This window comes from Diabrotica virgifera, chromosome 2 (genome assembly GCF_917563875.1).
Source record: "Diabrotica virgifera virgifera chromosome 2, PGI_DIABVI_V3a".
Taxonomy (NCBI): domain Eukaryota; kingdom Metazoa; phylum Arthropoda; class Insecta; order Coleoptera; family Chrysomelidae; genus Diabrotica; species Diabrotica virgifera.
Window position 1 is genome coordinate 194772856 of NC_065444.1, and position 19413 is coordinate 194792268.

The following is a 19413-nucleotide window of genomic DNA, read 5'->3' on the forward strand; positions in this document are numbered from 1 at the left end:
GCAGTAAATTATTGAAGGTAATTTTGAGATATTGCAAATTCCGAAGAGACAAAGGTTAACAAAAAATACCATAGAGACAGTTCTGTTTCCGGCTATAAAAGGTAATAACAAAAGATTTGTAAAAGAATGTTTCCATCGTTGGTAATTTACGGGCAAATCGTCCTGGAGAAAATTAAAGCATGAATTGAATAAACTTTCAAATGAAAACTTTAATGGAGTCAACAGTTTTTACTACGGAAAAAGGCTGAAAAGATAGAACTTTTCATAATTTCTTTTTAATGCTGAGAAAACTAAATAAGTATTTTTGAAAAATGTAAACGCAGAATGAAATATTACATTATTATCGAGGGTAGAAAGTCCCTTAGAATAACCAAAAATTTTCTTTCAAATAAGATATTTGAAATTAAAAATCACACTAAATTTTCTCTTTTTTCCACCCCTGTAATTTATTAAAATAAACATATGTAGAAGTTTTCAGGAAGTTTCGGCACTCGGTAATAATGCAATCTTTCATTCTGCGTTTAGATTTTTCAAAAATACTTATTAGTTTTCTCAGGATTCGAAGAAAATGAATGCATTGGAAACACATTGGCACGAAATTTTGCGCCTACACCCTTAAGAAATGTATAATAAACAACATATCAAAAATTTTTATTCCGAAAGTGGGTGCTTAATTTTTTATTAATTATATAAAAAAATTATATAAAAATATAAAAGAAGAAAAACTGATCCGACCACTGAAAAATTCAGAAAAATTTACACAAAAAACTGTAGTCCTGTCGCCAGTGGGGATACAACGGCCTCTCTAATTCAGATGAACTTACCCAAGTTTTTTTTATGTATTTTGACCCGTAGAACACGAATTTTTTGGGTAACTGTCAATCCGGATGTCGGTAAGATTGTTATAAACAAAGAACTTGAGGAATCACATAACAGCGATTTTTTGCAAAATAAAACATTGTTTTGTATTTTTTGGGTCATTCTAAGCAAAAAATGTTTTTACAAGTTTTTTCGTATGCATAGTTTTCGACATAAACGCGGTTGAACTTTCAAAAAATCGAAAAATTGCAATTTTTGAACCCGAATCACTTTTGATTGAAAAATAAAATAGCAATTCTGCTTACTGCATTTGAAAGTTCAAGTCAAATTCTATCGGTTTTGATTACTTTCATTGCTAAAAATTAATTTTTTATTGCTAAACAAAGCTATAAACACACAGTGATTGAATGATGTTTTCAATGCATTTGTCATTTGAAATCGAACGAACAAGAGCATACAGACAATTTCTACGTAGATTACGTACATTAAAAGGCATGCATTGGGCACGGGAAACACTATGTGTTTATGGCTTTGTTTAACAAATAAAAACTTAATTTTTAGCAATGCAAATAATCAAAACCGATAGAATTTGACTTAAACTTTCAAATGCAGTAAGCAGAATTGCTATTTTATTTTTTAATCAAAAGTTATTCGGGTTCAAAAATTGCACTTTTTCGATTTTTTGAAAGTTCAACTGCGTTTATCTCTAAAACTATGCATCCTACGAAAAAACTTGTAAGACTATTTTTTGCTGAGAATCACCAAAAAAATACAAAAAAATGTTTTGTTTTGCGAAAAATCGCTGTTATGTAATTCCTCAAGTTCTTTGTTTATAACAAACTTATCGACATCCGGATCAACTGTTACCCAAAAAATTCGTGTTCTACGGGTTAAAATACATAAAAAAAACTTGGGTAAGTCCATCTGAATTAAGGAGGCCGTTGTACCCCCCCCCCCCTGGCGACAGGACTACTGCATTTAATGCTAAATTTAATTCGTATGAGCTAGAAATTTGGGCTTATTACTGATCTACTTATTCTAAGCTCTAAAGCCTGCTTGATATTTGCCCACATTATTTCCAACTTTGGTTTTATTTTTTTTTCCTTATCAGTATGGCCAAAACATGTAATGCAGTTTTCTTTTAGTTTTTACATTCTGCAACGTCTCCTTTTATAAGCATATAAGCTTCTTTCCATTGCCTGAGTATTTGATCTTAGCTTCACACTTCATAATATATTAACGTAATGTCTTCTTCTTCTTCTTCTTCTTCAGTTGATTGGCCTCCACCTACTTGGCCTCCACCTACTTGGGTATTTGGCCAGCTCATCGTCGCGGAATAAGGAAAAAATCCCTTATTCACTTACAATTTGGAGTTAGTACATTGTACAATTTGCTTCTTCTTCTTCATCTTCTACTTCTTCTTTAGTTAACTGGCAATTTTGGTTGGTGTGGGACAAACATGACAAGATAAAAAAATTTCACGTTAGGGGCAACTGTCTATCAATACACGATCTTCTTTTTCTTCTTTGATTTAGTAGAAATTTTGAGTTGGCGTGGGACAAATACAACAACTAAACTTTTAAACAAATGAAATAGAGAATGTGGAAAAATCCCCTTACGAACAATTCACACATCCACCATTTCGGGCTGGGAAAAATTTTTTGAATAGAATCAAAAAAAAAATAAAAATAAAAAACTAAACTTTTTTTTCAACGACATTAAACTTTTTCTCTCGGGGGCAACTGCCGACTACTACACAATCTTATTCTTCTACTTCTTTTTTAGTTTACTGGCAATTTTGAGTTGGCATGAGACAAATACAACAAAGACACAAACTTTTTGCTCTCAGGGGCAACTGCCGACCATTATACAATCTAATTCTTTTACTTTTTTTGAGTTTACTGGCAATTTTGAGTTAGCATGGGACAAATACAACAAGACACAAACTTTTTTCTCTCAGGGGTAACTGCCGACCATTACACAATCTTATTCTTCTATGTCTTTTCTACAGGCAATTTTGAGTTGGCATTGGATAAATACAACAAAGACACAAACTTCTCTTATACAGGGCAACACCTGACCATTACACAATCCCATGTTGTTGCCTCAGATAGGTATAGTGAAAGACCCAGGTGATTACAGAATGTTTATAAAGAAACAAAGGATTATATTATTAGGTTATATGAATTAGGTATATTTTCACGTGTATTTTTGACATATTTTTCAAATTATTTATTATTATATATTAATTTATGTTATCTATTTATTTTCAATATTTTACTTTCCTCATAACTTAATTTTGTGTATATTCAAAAAATGTATTAAAAGTTTAATAAGAACCAACTGCGGTTTATAAAGAAGAGTTGTAAGGGATGTGGGTGTTGGGCACCCATTTTTAGCTAATTCAGTATATAAATCAAAATTTTGCACAGTGTTAATAGGACATTCAAGAATCACATGTTGTAAATCTGCTCATTGACCACATTTACAATAAGGATGTTCTACTATCCCCATTTTAAATAGGTGATTTGGAACCAAATAGTGACCTGTACGCATGTTAATAATAGTTGTTATATGTCTTCTATCTATGTAAGGGACATTGAGATAACGTAATGTCTTATTGCGTAATGTCTAAATGGTATTAAGCGAAAAAGCTATACAGGGTGTAACAAAAATACAGGTCATAAATTTAATCACATATTCTGGGACCCAGAATAGTTCGATTGAACCTAACTTACCTTAGTACAAATGTGCACATAAAAAAAGTTACAGCCCTTTGAAGTTACAAAATAAAAATCTATTTTTTTCAATATATCGAAAACTATTAGAGATCTTTTATTGAAAATAGACATGTGGCATTCTTATGGTAGTAGTATCTTAAGAAAAAATTATAGTGAAATTTGGACACCCCATAAAAATTTTATGGGGGTTTTGTTCATTTATACCCCCCCAAACTTTTGTATACGTTCCAATTTAATTATTATTGTAGTAACATTAGCTAAACACAATATTTTAAAAACTTTTTTGCCTCTTAGTACTTTTTCCAAAAGTCAGTTTTTATCGAGATATTTTGAATATTTGTCAAATCCACCACATATTTGTATATGGCTAAGTATGATTATGGAGACTTGGAAGTAATATGAAAATTTATAAATCTTGATAAAAAGTGCCTTCTCGAAAAAATACAAAAAGGCAAAAAAGTTTTAAAAACACTGTGTTTAACTAATGGTACCGCAGTAAAAGTTTAATTGGAACATACACAAACATTTGGGGGGTTTAAAGGAACAAAACCCCCATAAAATTTTTATGTAAACATATTAAAAAAGAAGCCGCAACTCGATAAAAACTGCCTTATCGAAAAAATACCGAAAAATATCGAAAAAGAGGCAAAAAAGTTATAGAAATATTGAATTTAACCAATGGTACCACAATAATAATTTAATTGGAACGTACACACAAGTTTGGGAGGGTTTAAGGAAACAAAACCCCCATAAAATTTTTATGGGGTGCACAAATTTCACTATAATTCTTTTTTAAGATGTTCCTGCCATAAGAATGCCACATGTCCATTTTCAATAAAAAATCTCTAATAGTTTTCGATATATTCGAAAAAATCGATTTTTATTTTGTAACTTCAAAGGGCTGTAACTTTTTTTATGTGCATATTTGTACTAAGGTAAATTAGGTTCATTCGAACTATTTTTGGTCTCAGAATATGTGATTTAATTTATGACCTGTATTTTCGTTACACCCTGTAGAGCTGAAACGGCAAGCTGCTACGTTTGGTCTATAATATAAATGAAAGTAAAACAAAATATATGGAGTGCACAAAGTCGAATCAGCATGAGAATCTGAAGGTAGGCAACCATACCTACGTATATGCCTCCAATTTTCCCTACCTAGGCCCAATAATAAATGACAACAACACCAGCCAAGAAATACAAGCACGGATTCTTAGCGGTAATAAGTGTTTTGATGCATACAAAGACTTAATGAAAAGTAAGTTACTGAATCGTGAGTCTACATAAGCTTAGAATCTACAAAACAGTAATTAGAGCAGTGGTCACACATGGATGTGAAACGTGGACCCTCTCAACCACTGATGAAAATCAACTAAGAATATTTTAGCGCAAAATAGGAAGATATTTGGACCAACACATTGCAGCGATGGTTCGTGGAGGATTAAAATGAACCACGAGCTGGATGAACTAATGCAGAGCGCAGATATTGTTAGATTTGTAAAGTCTCAAAGACTAAACTGACTTGGTCACTTAAAAAGAATGAAAGTAATCTAGAGATGGAAGCCCCAAGGAAGTAGAATAAGAGGAAGGCCCCGTAAAAGATGGATAGACGACGTAGAGAAACATCTTAAAACCATGAACATCAGGCAGTGACGAAGGAAAGTATCCGACAGGGCAGAATTCAAGAGCATTGTTAAGCAGGCAAAGACTCACAAGGGGTTGTAGCGCCATTAGAATAAGAAGAATAATGTCTTACTGCAGCCTTTCACCTCATTTGATCTATCGCAGAATATTACAGATAGGATTGACGGATTGAAAAATAAATAATAACGATTCGAAAGCCGGAATATTTTGGGCATGTGATGAAACAACCAGGGATTAACAACATTTTACATCTCATAATACAGTGCAATTTTAATAGGCTATTAAAATAGGCCTATAAAAATAAACCAAGGAGTAAGAGAAGGAGATACCATCTCGCCCAAGCTATTCAACCAAGCGCTAGAAGATGTATTCAAACAACTACACTGAGATGGCTTGGGTATAAACATAAACGGGCAATATCTGAATCACTTACGATATGCTGATGATATTGTATTAATAACAGAAAGAAGTGAAGAACTACAAAGAATGATGGAAGAACTAGATAGAGAATCGACAAAGATAGGACTGAAGATGAATTACAGTAAAACAAAAACCATGACCAATCAACAAGAAGAACTAATAATTACAGTGGCACAAACAAGAATAGAACAAGTAAAAGAGTATATATATCTAGGACAAATCACTAGATGAAATAAAGAAAATCAGACCGAAGAAATAAAGAGAAGAATAAGATTGGCCTGGGCGTCATTCTGAAAACTGTCTTATATTCTAAAGAACAGAAAATTCCCGCAATATCTAAAAACAAGAGTCTTCAATCAATGTTCTAATATATGGCTCTCAGACATGGACGTTTACAAAAGAAAATATGGAAAAAATAGCAAAGACAGAAAGATCCATGGAAAGACAAATGCTGAACATTAAACTATCAGACAGGAAGAGAAACGAATGGATCCGTAACAAAACAAAAGTGAAAGACGTCTCAACCCAAGTAGCAAAGCTTAAAGGGAAGTTCGCCGGACACACCCTACGGCAGAAGGATGAAAGATGGACTAAGCCGATTATACATTGGAGACCGTGGAACCACAAACGAAAAAGGGGAAGGCCACAAATGCGATGGTCAGATGACCTGAAGAAGCACACTGGGTCAAAAGGGATGCAAATTGCCCAAGATAGAGAGGCATGGAAGAAGCAAGAGGAGGCCTATATCCAAGGATGGATGTTTAGGGCTGATTAGATAGATAGATAGATAATACAGTGCAAAATAGGTGAAATAAGAGGTCTAGCAAATGCTACAAGATGCGGGAAAAAAATGACCAAAGTCAATATGATCACCAAAGTTTGATAATTTATTAATCGCATTATTCAGACACGATATTATATGAAGAAGGCACATGATCAGTATATATCAGAAACAAAACCTAACTTCAAAAGTCCAAAAACTATTAGAAACGGCGGAGATGAGAATACTCACGAGAATTATAGGAAACACGCTGAAAGACCGAAAGAGGGGTGTAAAGTCGGCTATATTCTCTTTCTAAAGAATCACTCGAATTGGACAAGCAAGATACGCATTTATCAAAATAAAAATATTTCGTACAACACTGCCGTCCTAAGAAAGAAGGCAGTATCTCCACAAATGTAAGTTTCGAGATAATGCAGATTTTAATAAACGGTGCTGAGCCACCATGAAAATATTTATGGATTTCAGAATTGTTTAACTGCGTTGTAGTTCTGTTTCATATCATTGGATAAGTTTATTTTTTTATAAGATATTTTTATAAATTTTAATGAAAATGGCGGTTACTGCTTTTAAACAAGGTATGTTATTGCACACTTGCTTAAAAGTAGTAAAATAGTCAAGCAGTTGCTAGATTAAAAAGCAGTATCTCCATTTTTTTCTGTAGGAGATACTGCTTTTTAGGCTTGTATAAGATACTTACTGCCTTTTAACTAAGTAATTCCTAACAACAAGTTGAGTTACTGCAATTGTAATAGTCTACCAAACCCAGGAATGAAGGCTTACTGCTTTCTAACTTTGTTAGGTATATTAATAATTGTATAATAACTCGTATAAAAGAGCAAAGTCGAAAATTGTAAAAATTGGAGATACTGCCTTCTTGCTTAGGACGGCAGAACAGCTATTTATCGATCGGATTAAGAGTTAGACTTTTAAGATGTTACATGTTAAAACCTATGCAGCTATATGGAATGGAGGAATGGACGCTAACGAAACAGATCGTCGATAGATTCATGGTTTTCGAAAGGTGGACTTGAAGAAGAATGCTTGGAGAAGCTGGATGGACATAGATACAAACGGCGTAGTATTTTAAAGAATGAAAAACAAAAAGAAGTCCTAACCAATATCAAATTTACAAAAAGGGTGGGAACGTGTAGGCCAGTCAATGGGAGCAAGAATAGGATATTACCTCCGAATTCTATCCTACTGCATGGATTTTAATGAAAGTTTGGGCCTAGCTTCTACTTATCTCCTAATTCAAAGTCTACCCTATGCCGATGTGTGCTTTTATCTTGGGGGTGGTCCCCACCCCTTCTTGGGGGGTTGAAAATTTTTTGGTTAAAATTACCACGGAATTCGCTAGAGAACCTAATTCTAAGCAAAATCTGTTCTATAATTTTTTTTTGAAAATTCAATACTTTTTGAGATATTCGTGGTTGAAAATTGGCCATTTTCATTGAGACATAATACCTTTTCGAACGGTTTTTTGCGAATACCTTAAAAACTATGCATCTAACTAAAAAAAACTATATTAAACATTTTTGTAGGTTATAAAAAAAATTAAGAGACACTTGCCTTCATAAATCTTCTAGTTATAATACAAAAAGAGATATGGTAGGTGAAAATAGTTTGTTTTTTGGTACATTCTCAAATTGGTGCATTCAACTTGAAATAACAGAGAAACGGTCGATTTTAGGTGTATAATGCTACTAATACCTTTTGTAGTGCTTGAAAATACCTTTAAAATGAGCTATATTAAGGGTCCATTATATTAAAACTAAGCGAGATACGCTACAAACAAAATTGATAACTAATGTATTTTAAGAAAAAATGAGAAGTAATTTTAACCCCTCCACCCACATATTGTAGAAGGAAAACGATGTATTTAAATTCTGATGGATGAGGGGTTAAATATACTTCTCGTTTCTTCTTAAAATACATTAGTAATCAACTTTTTTGCAGAATATCTCGCTCAGCTTAAATGTAATCGACATTTAGTATTGCTCATTTTAAAGGTCTTTTCAAGCACTACAAAATTATTAGTATCATTATACACCTAAAATCGACAGTTTCTCTGTTATTTTAAGTTGAATACACCGATTTGAGCATGCAGCAAAAAACAAACTCTTCTTACCTACCATATCCCTCTTTGTATTTTAACTAGAAGATTTATGAAGGAACGAATCGCTTTGTTTTTTTTATAACCTACAGAAATATTTTATATAGTTGTTTTGTTAGATGCATAGTTTTTAAGGTATTCGCAAAAATCGGTCCGAAAAGGTGTGATTTTTCAATGAAAATGGCCAAATTTCAACCATGAAAACTCAAAAAGTATTGAGTTTTCAAAAAATACTTATGGAACATTTTTTGCTTAAAATTATGTTTTCTAGCCTCTTCCGTGGCTATTTTAACCAAAACATTTTTCACCCCCGAGAAGGGGTGGGAACCACCCCCAAGATAAAAGCACACATCGGCATAGGGTAGACTTTGTTTCTTGAGCTATTCCCTACTTACCCTGAAAATATTAAGTAAGTCGATGTAGTAGGATGGAATTCGGTGCCAAATACCCTCATTGACTGCCCTAGTGATTATGCATGGGAAAATACAAAAACGAAAAAGCCGAGATAGAAGAAGCGTTTCCTAGCTAAACAATCTAAGAATGTCGTTCCACTGCAGTTTTACAAAACTGTTCAGAATAGCGGCATCGAAAATAAAGAAAATCACTATGATTGCTCTCAACTTTATGAGAAAGGCACGTAAAGCAAGAATCTCTTATTATAACCAATAAAGGCTTAATAAAAATAAACGCTTAATAAACGTAATATTGACGCTCTTTTCACTGAGCCGTTAATACAGTGTGTTTAAAATGTGTTTATATTTTAGCAGATTAACTTCTGAATTATACTTAATATTTTGTTATTTACTTACTTTAAAATATCTTTGCCAATAACTTGAACATCAGGAGGCCAGCATTTTCTAAACGTTCCATCATCCTGTCCGTATCCAGCCACCGTCAAATAGTTGGTCAGAGCATCCAACCAAACATACACTGTCTGAGAAGCATCGCCAGGTACTGGTATTCCCCATTCGACCCTAGACGTCGGTCTTGAAATAGAAAGATCTTGGAGACCATCTTCTTTATTTAATAAGTCTAAAAGAATTTTATGGAACTTCTTTGGTCTTACTGCATGCTCTGAAAATTATATGACTAATTAATTACCCACCAAGCATGACCAGGGGATCGGTTTATCTTTTATGTTTAAATTTATGATATTTTTGTTTTTTGAAAGATTCTTTTATGTTTTCTACATTATACCTACTACATTGAAATATAGGGCTTAAAATATTGAATATTTATATTTACATATTTTTCTTAAGTTGTGTTATCTTTAGCTATACAAAAAAGCCAGAAGATACACTGCCAAAAGAAATCACATAACAAAAGAATAAGTCCCCAAACACAAGCATTAATGGAAGAGTGGAGAAAAGTGCAAAGTAATAGAAACAAGCAACACCATGAACTTAAAAAGATAAGTAAAAATATACAAAAATCTATTAGGACGGACAACCGAAAACATAAAAGTGAACAAATCCAACAAACGATTGAAGATAACAAGAGCCTCAAAGTTCTAAGGAGAAAGTTGTTTGTTATCAAATAGCAAAAAGGGAAATCATGAAACACAGTAAGTTATCAATCGAAGTAGCACAGAAAACGACAATAAATATCGTTCCCATACCACCAGATTAACAATAGGTGGAATACTTTCTTTGGTTACAACCTCCAGAGATTTTCATAATTTATAAATCATACAGGATTCCGAGGAAATTAAGATGAGAGAATTTTAAACAATTCACAACTCATCTGCTCAGCGTGGTTCAGCGTGGCTCAGCTTAAGTTGTGTTATCTTTAGCTATACAAAAAAGCCAGAAGATACACTGCCAAAAGAAATCACATAACAAAAGAATAAGTCCCCAAACACAAGCATTAATGGAAGAGTGGAGAAAAGTGCAAAGTAATAGAAACAAGCAACACCATGAACTTAAAAAGATAAGTAAAAATATACAAAAATCTATTAGGACGGACAACCGAAAACATAAAAGTGAACAAATCCAACAAACGATTGAAGATAACAAGAGCCTCAAAGTTCTAAGGAGAAAGTTGTTTGTTATCAAATAGCAAAAAGGGAAATCATGAAACACAGTAAGTTATCAATCGAAGTAGCACAGAAAACGACAATAAATATCGTTCCCATACCACCAGATTAACAATAGGTGGAATACTTTCTTTGGTTACAACCTCCAGAGATTTTCATAATTTATAAATCATACAGGATTCCGAGGAAATTAAGATGAGAGAATTTTAAACAATTCACAACTCATCTGCTCAGCGTGGTAAAAGTTCCAACAAGAAAGATTCCTTGATACTCCTACAAAAGAGTAAATGAATTAAAAATGTATAAACATTTTCAATTTCTTTGTAACACGAAAATGCAGCAGCTGCATAATGCTCTGGTTAAATCGGAGAGTGCAGGAAGAGTCTATACCGGTTTCGGAGGTCTTTTCCCCCTCGTCAGTAGTACCATATCCTCTTCAAGTATTCCACCTGTTGTCAATCTGGTGGTATGAGAACGATATTTATTGTCGTTTTCTGTGCTACTCCGATTGATAACTTACTTTGTTTTTCGGTAGATGGCTCTAATTCATCCGTGATATTTCTTTCTTTGCAATTCGGAAAGGCTCAAAGTGTGATGCCTGGAAAAATCGGAGAGAAGAGGATATGGGACTACTGACGAGGGAGAAAAGACCTCCGAAACCGGTATAGACTCTTCCTGCACTCTCCGATTTAACCAGAGCATTATGCAGCTGCTGCATTTTCGTGTTGCAAAGAAATTGAAAATGTTTATACATTTTTAATTCATTTACTCTTTTGTGGGAGTATTAAGGAATCTTTCTTGTTGGAACTTTTACCACGCTGAGCAGATGAGTTGTGAATTATTCAAAACTCTCTCATCTTAATTTCCTCGGCATCCTCTATGATTTATAAATTTTGAAAATCTCAGGAGGTGTAACCAAAGAAAGTATTCCACCTGTTGTCAATCTGGTGGTATGGGAACGATAATTATTATCGTTTTCTGTGCTACTTCGATTGATAACTTACTTTGTTTTTCGGTAGATGGCTCTAGTTCATCTGTGACATTTCTTTCTTTGCAATTCGGAAAGGCCCAAAGTGTGATGCCTGGAAAAATCGGAGAGAAGAGGATATGGGACTACTGACGAGGGGGAAAATACCTCCGAAACCGGTATGGACTCTTCCTGCACTCTCCGATTTAACCAGAGCCTTATGCAGCTGTTACATTTTCGTGTTGAAAAGAAATTGAAAATGTTTATACATTTTTGGAAATAATGAAATTAAAGATGAAAATATCACCAAGAGAGATGAATTACTAAGGGTTAGATAAAAAAAATGATGACCAACTAACAGAAAAGTTAGAAAATTCATGAAAAACAGAAGTCAGCCCAGGATCGGAATCAATGCCTGATATACGAGTACCAAGAAACGAGATAAGGAACTCACTAAAGAAAATGGAAAGGAATAAAGCGGGAGAAAATAATATTGTTATTGAAGCCGTAAATATTAAAGCAGACAGACTTTTAGAGAATATAAAGGGACTGTTTAACTTATTTCTGCACCAAAGTGAAACACCTACAAGAAGGCATAGTGCACTTACCATTTTATTATAATATAAACAGAGCGATCCTACAGACCTCGAGAATTACCGATCCATGAGCGTGATAAACCACCTCCAAAAGTTATTTACAAAGACTAGGCACCACAGGGAAGACGTAAGAGGGGTAGACCACTAACAAATTGGAGATAGGGTATCAACGATGGCATATAACAAAGGGATCTAAAGGATCTTTGCTGATGATGTGTTAGTAGAGAGGAGGAAAGAAATGTTAAAGGAAAATTGGATGGTTGGACTTAAAGTTAACAGATCGTAAACGGAGTATATATGTTTGAGAGGATCAGGAATGGTTGGGGACATCAAATTACTTGAAAAAAACTAGGACGACTAGGAGAATATAAATACATTGACTTCTACATAACGGAACATCGGAAACTATATCGAGAAACTACCCATAGGCATAGGATACAGGTTGGTTGGTTTAACTGGAAGCGAATGGGATGTTCTGTGACCGAAAAAGCAGGAAAGGGAAAGCGAAAAGGAAAGATATACAAGAGTGCAGTGATATACAAGAGGATTGCGTTGGTGTACGGCGGTGTAAAGTGTGGCCTGTAAAGAAGATTCAGGAAAAGAAGATGGAGATAGCTGACTGAAATAAAAATGTTACGGTGGATGTTGGGTAAGACTGGGGAGATTTACGAATTATCATCAATCTGTATTGGAATCAAAAGGCCAATATAAAGATAGGAGAACAAGAGTCCGAGAATATTGATATAAAGAGAGGAGTAAGACAGGGTTGTGTTCTCTCGCCGCTACTGTTTAACGTGTACAGTGAAGCCATATTTCAGGAAGCGATAGCGGAACTAAGAGATGGAATATATCTATAAACGGAAGAATAGTAAATAACATGAGATTCGCTGACGACACCGTTATAATGGCAGACACCCTGGAATCGCTACAAGAATTCTTAAATAGAATTAACGATTATTACACTCGATATGGACTAAAAATAAACAAGAAAAAAACTAAATTTATGATTGTCTCAAAAACACAACATGGAAATGAAAGGTTAATGATAGAACAAACCCAAATAAAAAATGTAAAGACATACAAATATATGAAAACCTGGGTTGATGATAAAAATGACCAAAGCAAAGAAATTCAAGTCCGAATTGAAACTGCAAGCAAAGCATTTATAAAAATGAAGATACTGCTTACAAACAAAGACCTTCAGTTGCCTCTCATATTGAGGTAACTGTAAGATGCTACATATTTTCTATATTACTGTACGGAATGGAGGTTTGGACATTGAAGAGACATCACATAAGAAAAATAGATGCGTTCGAAATGTGGTGTTATAGAAGAATATTGAAAATCCAGTGGGTTCAAAGGATTACCAATATTGAAGTGCTACGACGTTTAAATAAGGAGTTAGAAATTATGAACAGTATAAAAACAAGAAAACTGGAATATTTGGGTCACATTACCAGAGGAGAAAAATATGAGTTGCTGAGAATTATTATGCAAGAAAGGATCCAAGGAAGAAGAAGCATAAGAAGAAGACGCATCTCCTGGCCGAGGAACCTTAAGGAATGGTTTAACTGTAGTTCATTAAGTACTGTTCAGAGCAGCAGCCAACAAAGTGACCATAGCCATTATGATATCCAACCTCCGATAGGATATGGAACTTTAAGAAGAAGAAGGGGAGAAATAACAGGATCAGGAACAGATCAGCAATGTTTTGGTGATGTCAGACGTAGAAATGAAAACTCTATGGGACGAAGTATAGAGCTGTTAGAAGTAGATCGAAAGAGCGTTAGTGGAAAACCGAGGAGAAGATGGAAGGGCTGTGTGTTACAGGGCTGGAGAGAGAAATGTGTAGGTGAAGAAGATACGATGAACAGAAATTAGTAGCAAAGAAGAGTAAGGAATAGGACTGAAAAAGTAAAAGCTGAGGAGGAAGAAGAACAAGACTCTGAGTTGAGTTTCATGAAGCTCTATCTGTATTTTTTGGTAGCAGTTAAAAAGTTGTAATAACCTTTTTACCTGCCTCTAGACAGAGATACTTTCAACTGGTTAGGAATGTAACAAAAATCTGATTGTATAGTTAGTTCAAACATAAATGTATAAGAACATGAGGGATCTAGGATGCTAAGGGAATAAACCAAAACTAAACTGTTTAAAAAATATAGTTACCATTCGTTTTAAGCCAATAATTAAGATCATCCCTAAATTGACTCAGCTTGAACATATAGTTTTCTTCACTACTCCATTCCACCGGATGGTTGCTCTCAGATGATACCAAAACTTTGGTACCATCTTGTTTTGTAATTTCGTTTAGTTGGGATTCGGTTAAAAATGTTTCGTCTGAGACGCAGTACCATCCCTCATATTTTGATTTATAAATAAATTGGCTTTCGTCAAGGATTTTCTGAAATAAATTAGTATATATTATATAAAGTAAAAAGGAGTTAAATGTATTACGTGTTCTGGCATGTAAGGTATTCTATCTTTCAGTTCTTTCATCTTTTGTTTATATATCGGACTTTATTTTTTTATCCAACAAGATCCCAATAAGAACTTAGCAGTTTTAATAAACAAAAGTTTTATTTGCTGGACTATATAGAAATGATTATTCTATGTACTTGATGGATTCGACCGTTACTTGATGGAAATTAATTTTATCTGGCAATAAAACACTGAAAAGTTTTGTTTCCACTATTTTCACAAAATTTATTAAAAATTGATGTCACTACAGCTATTTCGGCAGTGTGTCTTACTCAAGTGATGGTTTTTGAAGTTATACTTCTTTACGATCGAGGGTGAAATTTTATAATTCCCTGGTGCCTGCGCAGACAGATAGTATGTAGTTCGTTGCTAATCTTTCAAATTATGTATGTATCAGCGCAAATAAGTCATTAAAAGAATATAATTAGTGTTCTTAGTAAATGTATTAATAATTATAATTTTTGTGTCTTTGGATTTATCTTCCTCGGGCGTAAGATAATAAAATATCTATTTTTATACTTTACTTTGATCTATTTGTCACCGCGATGTGTAATTATATCCGACACGTCAATAGCACGGGGCTTGATAGGTCGGTTGGTATAGCATTGGACCAGAGATCGAGAGATCGCGGGTTTAAATCCCTAACGATTCATATTCATTTTTTTTTTATTATTTTTGGTATTTTGGTTAATTTTTGGTAATTATTGTTAATTTTTGATATTGTAACTGTTAATATATTTATTTCGTTGAAATTATATAGTCTGGGCTGATTATCGGAGAATAGGCCATTTTTGGGAAAAGTTATTTACCAGCAATTTTATTGCTGGAATCGAAGCTTATGATTATATATATATATATATATATACTTACACTTGAAGTTGAAGTTGAAGTTGAAGTATATATATATATATATATATATATATATATATATATATATATATATATATATATATATATATATATATATATATATATATATATTTGGGTTTCTTGGGCTTAGGTTCACAAAGAAAAAGAGATGGCTATGATGTTATGTCATATCATTTAATCGACGTTTCGACAGGAATATCCTTGCCTTTTTCAAGATCATTACGTGACTAAAAAACATTTCGTCAAAGATACAATACCAAAATTTAAGAAAACATTTTGACTTACCCTGCATGTAAAGTTGGCAGTGAACAATAACAATAATAGACGTCACAAAATAAAACAATGTTAAAAACATAGGGACAGACCCACTAGTAGATACATTTAAAATTTAGGTACTGTGTCGAATTATTGTGATGTTATATCGATGTTTCAAATATCAATCAATTAAATACCTAGTTGCTTCCGCATCATAGGCGTGCTGAAATTTCTTTTGTATTATATTTTAAATTAGATTATAATATAATTTGTTCAGATGTTTGATGTCCCTTTTGTCATTAATAGCATGGTTGTTCTTTTTTATTTCTATAGACTCTAGGAGCTCCCTCTTTTTCTTGTTGTGTTCAGTTTTTAAGATTTTGGTGTTGTCAAAATCGAATTTATGTTTTTTCTCGTTTTCATGTTTTGTGAGGGCCGTTGAGTTTTTTTTATCATATTTGTGAGAACGTATTCTTGAGTTGAGTAGCTGGCTGGTTTGTCCAATGTATACCCCATTGCAATCTGAGCAAGGGATTTCATATACTACATGCGATTTTTTTGATGATGTTTTTTAGTCACGTAATGATCTTGAAAAAGGCAAGGATATTCCTGTCGAAACGTCGATTAAATGATATGACATAACATCATAGCCATCTCTTTTTCTTTGTGAACCTAAGCCCAAGAAACCCAAATTAAAAAATATATTAAGGTTCAAGAATCATATTCAAACTATATATATATATATATATATATATATATATATATATATATATATATATATATATATATATATATATATAAATAATTTAGGTATACAAAGTCTGCAGATAGTGTGCTACTTTTTTTATAAACAAAATGGCGCCCGAAAATCGTGTTTTTTCAATTATTGCTCTATAACTCCGAAGATTTTAACTTTACAACAAAAACACTCAAATAAAAATTCACCGCAATTAAATTCTGCATAGAGATATGTTTTTTCCGATCTGCTCCGACGAAAATTTTCCTCGGAAAATCCGGGTTTCCCCAACAAAATCTTTAATTTTCAAATAAAGTTTTAGATATGTAATTATCTACCAATAATTAAATAATTTGGTGACTTAAAAGCCTTCTTGGTTTGGATTATAGTTCCAGAAGCTGGTGAAAATTGAACGAATATTTTAGCCACAATTCAATTGTTAATTAATAATTTACGGTCGCAATAATAACCAAAATAATTATGATACACTGATCAAACTTTGAAATCTTATAAAGATGAGATGGCTATTTAACATTTTGTCGACAAAATATAAATTTTTTATTTTTTGCATAATCTTTAAATGTTTAAAAAAAATAGTTATAAACAAAGTAACGTTTATCAGAAAGTTTTTATTATATTCTAATTTTAAAAAATAGTTAAAATGCGTATTTCAAATATCTTGAAAATGAATGTTTTAAAACTTTTTTACAACCATTTGCAAAAAAGTTATGAAATAGCAAAGTAAAAATACGATTACTGCATTGTTTATAATTTTTTTAATTCTTACAAAGCGTAAAAGTGAGTTTAACGTACAAGCTAATTACTTACAAAAAATATCGATTATTAGTTTAATTGTTATATTTTAATTAAAGATTATAAATATTTTTTTTTGTAATTTACACGCGCGAAAGTAGACTAATACAGTACCGTAGCTATTTATTATGTATTATACCCTTCCACATACACAACTCGCGCGAGTTTAAAGTGTGTCAGTCGCTTCGAGTGAACATCTCCGGTTCAGTATCAAGCCTACTTTCGAGCTAAAAATTACAAAAAAAAGTATTTTTAATCTTTGATTAAAATAGAACCATTGAACTAATATTTGATATTCTTTGTGAGTAATTAGATTGTACCACAGACTCACTTTTAAGCTTTGAAACAATTAAAACAAATTATAAACAACGGAGCAATCGTATATTTACTTTGCTGTTTCATAATTTTTTTGCAAATGGTTGGAAATTTTTTTGAAGCATTCATTTTTAAAACCTTTGAGATACGTATTTTTTAAAATTAGAATATAATAAACAATTTCTGAGAAATGGTAATTTGTTTATAACTATTTTTTTTAACATTTAAAGATTATGCAAAAAAATAAAAAAATTATATTTTGTCGACAAAATATTAAATAGGCATCACATCTTTATAATCTTTCTAAGTTTAATCAATGTCTCATGATTATTTTGGTTTTTATTATTTTGGCTTCTGCAGTTATAATCTATACCAAGAAAGCTTTTATTTCACAAAGTTATTTAATTATTGATAAATAATTACTTGTCCAAAAAATTTATTTGAAAATTCGAGATTTTGTTGGGAAAACCCACATTTTCCGAGGAAAATTTTCATCGGAGCAAATCGGGAAAAACATGCCTATATGTAGAATTAAATTGGGGTGAATTTTTATTTGAGTGTTTTTGGTGTAAAATTAAAAGCTTTGGAGTTATAGACCAATAATTGAAAAAAACACGATTTGGGGGCGCCATTTTGTTAATAAAAAAAGTAGCACACTATCTGCGGACTTTGAATACCTATATTATTAATATATAGGAGCATAATATTCGATTCCAGCAATGAAATTGCTGGTAAATAACCTTTCTTTGTACTTTACTAATTAGACCAGCGTATTATACCTATTTTTTTTTCAAAATTTAATAATTATGCAAAAAAACGAAAAATTTATATTGTGTCGATAAAATATTAAATAAGCATCTCATCTTTATAATCTTTATAAGTTTGATCAATGTATCATGATTATTTTGGTTATTATTGCGATCGTAAATTGTTAATTAACAATTGAATTGTTGCTAAAATATTCGTTTTATTTTCACCTGCTTCTGGAATTACAATCTATACCAAGAAAGCTTTGATGTCACTAAGTTATTTAAATATTGATTAATAATTACTAACCTAAAACTTTATTTGAAAATTAGAATTTTTGTTGGGAAAACCCGCATTTTCCGAGGAAAATTTTCGTCGGATGAAATCGGGAAAAACATGCAGAATTTAATTGCGGTGAATTTTTATTTGGGTGTTTTTGTTGTAATGTTAAAATCTTTGGAGTTATAGAGCAATAATTGAAAAAAAATACGATATGTCGGCGCCATTTTGTTTATAAAAAAAGTAGCACACTATCTGCGGACTTTGCATACCTATATTATTAATATATAGGATCTTATAATTCGATTCCAGCTATAATATTGCTGGTAAATAACTTTTCCATGAATTTTGCTAATTAGCCCAGAGTAATAATAGAAGTATAACTTCTTACGTGCGTACAAAGTACACACACATTCACGTTTACACCGTTTACATTTATGTCTAGTGACGTTTAGAACGTCAGAAAATGTATAGAAACCGAATATTAACATAGAAAATTGACAGTTTATACATAGAAAGGTTTATAATTGTTGACATAGAAAGGTTTATAAGTGTAATATTCTTGGTGTTTGAATAAAGTTATTTTAAAGTAGAGTAACAATACTATTTAATATATTTTTTGTATGGAAAAACAATTATTTTGAATAGCTTCTTGACAGTAACGTAAGTAACATGACAGACATGAAAGCCACATCTGAGAACGGACCGGATTAGTCCATATTCATAGCAATCGGATACCTACCTATGTGTCTAGTAGTGTGGCGCTTACTATACCTATATTAATTGGCTATGAATTCTTGG

General features: G+C 32.4%; 1 protein-coding gene across 1 annotated transcript in view; it reads right to left on the reverse strand.

Moving 5' to 3' along the window:
* The window catches only part of LOC114340217 (methionine--tRNA ligase, mitochondrial), a 145003-nt gene that overhangs the window by 110424 nt on the left and 15166 nt on the right, over window positions 1–19413 (reverse strand). Inside the window, exons 3-4 of the mRNA XM_028290937.2 lie at window positions 14286–14520; window positions 9331–9595 (exon numbers count right to left, since the gene is read on the reverse strand). Of these exons, the coding sequence (XP_028146738.1) occupies window positions 9331–9595; window positions 14286–14520 (500 nt within the window). The remainder of the gene's footprint in view (window positions 1–9330; window positions 9596–14285; window positions 14521–19413) is intronic.